The 2,090-nt window shown below is 53.2% G+C and overlaps 1 protein-coding gene across 1 annotated transcript in view; it reads right to left on the bottom strand.

The window, feature by feature from the left end:
* Nucleotides 1–1,130, bottom strand: part of wt1a (WT1 transcription factor a) — a 28,965-nt gene extending 27,835 nt beyond the window's left edge. The window contains exon 1 of the mRNA XM_063196042.1: nucleotides 689–1,130. Within this exon, the coding sequence (XP_063052112.1) occupies nucleotides 689–1,130 (442 nt within the window). The remainder of the gene's footprint in view (nucleotides 1–688) is intronic.
* Nucleotides 1,131–2,090: the final 960 nt, after the last annotated feature.

The raw sequence follows: 2,090 nt of genomic DNA, 5'->3' as shown, positions 1-2,090 counted from the left end.
GGATTGAAAGAGCATTAGGGGTGATTGAACAATAAAATAGTAAAATACATGATCACAACGTTAATAATGTCAGTACCACTATAATGGGATGTCACCTCTGTTTCACCTCTTTTAGACGGTTTGGTGACTTAATTGGCATGACAAAAAGAACAATATGAAGTCACTCTTAACTTCAGTGTACAGAGATGATACCATCAATATCAATATTTTATATACCAAAAAATTATAGGCCTATTTTAAGGTGTCCCATTCTACGCCAATTTGAAACTTTTAAATTGTGTGATTGAGCTTCTGTGCACCAGAGTGTGTGTGCATGCATGGGCCTATTTGAAACCATCCTTTTGCTCCGCTCCACACACAGTTTGAGACATTTAGAATGAAGACTGTGTGTGTGTGTGTGTGTGTGTGTGTGTGTGTGTGTGTGTGTGTGTGTGTGTGTGTGTGTGTGTGTGTGTATTCATTTGTATAAGAGTTGAGGAGGGAGACTGTGCACACATCCCAGATTTAAGTGCAGGACAAAAGTTTTAGAGTGAGGAGTCCGCACACTTTAAAAAATAATGAGCTCATTTACACAAGCGTGTGGACTCTTCATACTAATACATGTGCAAATGACACACAAACTTCAGTACTGTTGTGCTGTACACAGACTACAGTACTGTATGAGGCGTGTGTGTGTTTTTCCTCTTACCCTGGTTCCTAGAGGGGGGCTGGGTGTCCATGCAGTTGGACAGGTAGGGGCTGTTGGCGAACATCCTGGGCTGGGTGGACTGCGTGAGGGCCGGAGTGTGGCCGGAGGGCGTCGGGGCCCCGAAGGCCCCGTACCTGCAGGCCCCGGTGCCCGTGAACTGGCCGGAGAAGTGCACGGTGAAGGCGCTGATTCCGCAGTAGGGGTCCTCGTGGGGGTCGGCGGCCGCGCTCCAGCTGGGCTCCTCCTTGATGAAGGAGTGCGAGGGCAGGGAGCTGTAGGGCGTCCCGGCGGTGGGGTGGTGGAAGTCCAGCATGGGGGCCCACTGAGGGGCGCTGCTGACGGGCAAGGGCCCGCAGGTGGTGGCGCCGCTGCTGGCGGGGAGGGCCGGCACGGGCGGAGGCGGCGGCAGTAAGGTGTTGAAGTCCCGCACGTCTGAGCCCATGGTGGCCATCATGACCGAGTCCGTCTAAGGGGGGACACGGCACTGTAGCTATGTACGCACGGCCACCTGCCAGTCACGACACCGGGGGGGTTGTGGATGTTACACAAGGCCAGAACCCAGACAGTGGAGGGTTCGGAGGATGATTCTCTTAGCCTACCACGGAATTCAGAATCGCCTTGTGGCGAGTGGCTAGGTTGAATCGTTGGCACACCTTGGTGGTGGGTGGGTGAGTGAAGAGCTTTCTGAGTGCTAAATTCAGAAGTGTCTTCAACAAAGTGGCAAGATCAGAAGAGATGGTACCTCGGTGGTCGCAGAGGGGGGCGGGTGAAAAGCCTCTTCGCGAATCTCAAAACTGTGTCCTATGACAAAGCAGCGTTGGCGGCTGTCCAGCAACAGCCTTGAACGCCACGAGCAAGCAAAGCAAAGCAAGAGGATGACAGCGGACCTCGGAGAAGAGCTGTGGGATGTGGGGAAGTATCAGACTCAAGTCCGACAAGGTGTCATGGTGGTCGTCGTCGACTGCTTGAAGGAAGAAAGGGACGACAAGAGGGATGGGAGGAGAGTGGACGTGGACGGACTCTCCAGGACCAGGCGCATGGATGAGGCGCAACAGAACGTGAGCTAAACAACCAACGAGCTCCAGACGGGCAGACGTGTGTGTTGTCGAAGGAAAAAGCGAAAGCAGCAAAAGTCAGAAGTCGGAGTCCCGAGCACGATGTGGCTTCAAGAGTTGAGATGATCCCGTGGAGGAGTCAGAAAGTGGCGCTCGCTCTGTACGGCGGTTTGTGCGTCTCTCTCCCTTTACTCCCCCACTACTCTGACGACCTGCCCCGCGAGTGAATGAGAGAGAGAGAGTGAGTGAGAAAGATGGAGTGGGAGTGGAAGAGGAGGAGGAGGAGGAGGAGGAGGAGGAGGAGGAGAGGAGTCAGTGGTGTAGACTAAAATGTGTCTGTTTTCTTA

Source organism: Engraulis encrasicolus, chromosome 4 (genome assembly GCF_034702125.1).
Source record: "Engraulis encrasicolus isolate BLACKSEA-1 chromosome 4, IST_EnEncr_1.0, whole genome shotgun sequence".
In the NCBI taxonomy this organism is placed as follows: domain Eukaryota; kingdom Metazoa; phylum Chordata; class Actinopteri; order Clupeiformes; family Engraulidae; genus Engraulis; species Engraulis encrasicolus.
This window is presented reverse-complemented; position numbering and strand designations above follow the sequence as displayed.